This window comes from Octopus bimaculoides, chromosome 4 (genome assembly GCF_001194135.2).
Source record: "Octopus bimaculoides isolate UCB-OBI-ISO-001 chromosome 4, ASM119413v2, whole genome shotgun sequence".
Lineage (NCBI taxonomy): Eukaryota > Metazoa > Mollusca > Cephalopoda > Octopoda > Octopodidae > Octopus > Octopus bimaculoides.
Genome location: NC_068984.1, coordinates 127,232,386 through 127,233,995, shown reverse-complemented (window position 1 = coordinate 127,233,995; position 1,610 = coordinate 127,232,386). Strand labels below are relative to the sequence as shown.

At 35.3% G+C, this 1,610-nt stretch overlaps 1 protein-coding gene across 3 annotated transcripts in view; it reads left to right on the top strand.

Annotated features, from left to right (window-relative positions):
- Positions 1-915: 915 nt before the first annotated feature.
- LOC106871170 (uncharacterized) overlaps positions 916-1,610 on the top strand; it is a 103,057-nt gene continuing 102,362 nt past the window's right edge. The window contains exon 1 of one of the 3 annotated variants that reach the window (XM_014917500.2): positions 916-1,274. In XM_014917500.2, the coding sequence (XP_014772986.1) occupies positions 1,212-1,274 (63 nt within the window). In that variant the 5' untranslated portion in view covers positions 916-1,211. The remainder of the gene's footprint in view (positions 1,275-1,610) is intronic. The other 2 variants (XM_014917498.2, XM_014917499.2) reach the window with 2 other exon arrangements.

Below are 1,610 nucleotides of genomic sequence, written 5' to 3'. Positions count from 1 at the left end.
AAGATGTGAATTATCCGAAACTCCTTTGCTCCTGCCATTTCTTTTTCTCACATTAAATTCCAATATAATCGGAATCTGCATCAAAGATATTGTAAGAAAATTGCATTAAACAACATCCATTCTTTTCTGAAAGTTATGAGGAAACAAAGTCAGGGTTGCACACTTCCGTATGTCACTGTGCCTACCATTCAAAACATAATTTTTTTCTGTAATTCATTTTTCTTACGTCTTTCTTTTTTCCCCCTTTTCATTTAATCTTTATTTTTCAACCATCTCTCATCGACATCAATGGCAGATAACTAGAGACTGCCAGGCAAATATTTAGATAGTTGAGTGAGCTAGACAGTGAAAGAGAGATACATGTGGAACAAATAAAATACAGAGTGAGGCTCTCAACAGCCGATATGCCAATGTCGTCTGCTACAAAATCCACTTCCATATTTCAGACGACATTTACATACCGACATGTATAATAAATGTTTTATACTACGTATATACTATGAATAATTTATGCTGTTATGGTCTCTAAAATATAATCAGAAATAGTTAATAATGCAGTAAATTTCTTATATTAATGGTGACAGTATGTGTGTATGCATACATGCATGTATGAATGTATGTATGAACGTATGTATGTGGATGTAAATATGTGTTTTATGTATATATGTATGTAATTATTTTACATTTTACCTGTTTTTGTATGTGTATGCGAGTGGCATTTTGTGTGTTTAACAAGAAATATGCCAAGCGTATATGAGTGTGGGTATGCATGTCGCTGTGTGACATTATGCAAAAGTCTACAAGAATTATAACCGACTGTATTCTGCATCTTTATTGATGTGTTCTGTCCATTCTCCCCCACCCCCGCATTTCTAACCATCATTTTCTACGCATTCTCTCCCTACCTCTTTCTCTTCCTTTATCTCTCTTACCCCACCTCACTCTATGTTTACATGTACGGCAGTGTATGTATGTAAATGTGTGTGTGCGCGAGTTTGTATATATATATATATGTGTGTGTGTGTCTGTGTATGTGTGACTACGTTTGAATGTGTGTATGTTGTAGTGTGTACATGTGTGTGCGTGTGCGCTCATGTCTGTGTAGCACCCAGTTTGTCACCCTTCCATCAATATAACTATGTCATTATTGATCCCTTGACAATCTCGACAAACTTTTCCCCATCGTTGTTTATCTAAAGTTGTCCTGAACAATGAATTGGGTTGGTGGTTCCAGACACAGAATCGGCCTTCGTACCGAGAGAAAAGTTCAGAAGGTAAGATAATTCTAACAATAATAAGAGAAGACGAAGCGAAGCCATGATAAAGGATTTTTAGGAGATAAAAAGAAAGATGCCATTTTTTTTTTCAAGAAAGAATTTCTTAACCAGAATAAAAAGTTTTAAAGAACCACTCGTTTTTAGGTGGATTTCGTGGAACAAGTTGTGTTTTGATGGACCAGGACAATATTTTCGATTGATCAGTCATTAGTTTTGATCAATCGTCCAATGGATCACTCAGTGATTCTGTTCAATCATTTAATGGATCACTACAATGCTTTTGATCGATCAGTAGAGTGTTTTGATTGATCAGTAGTGTTTTGATTGATCAGT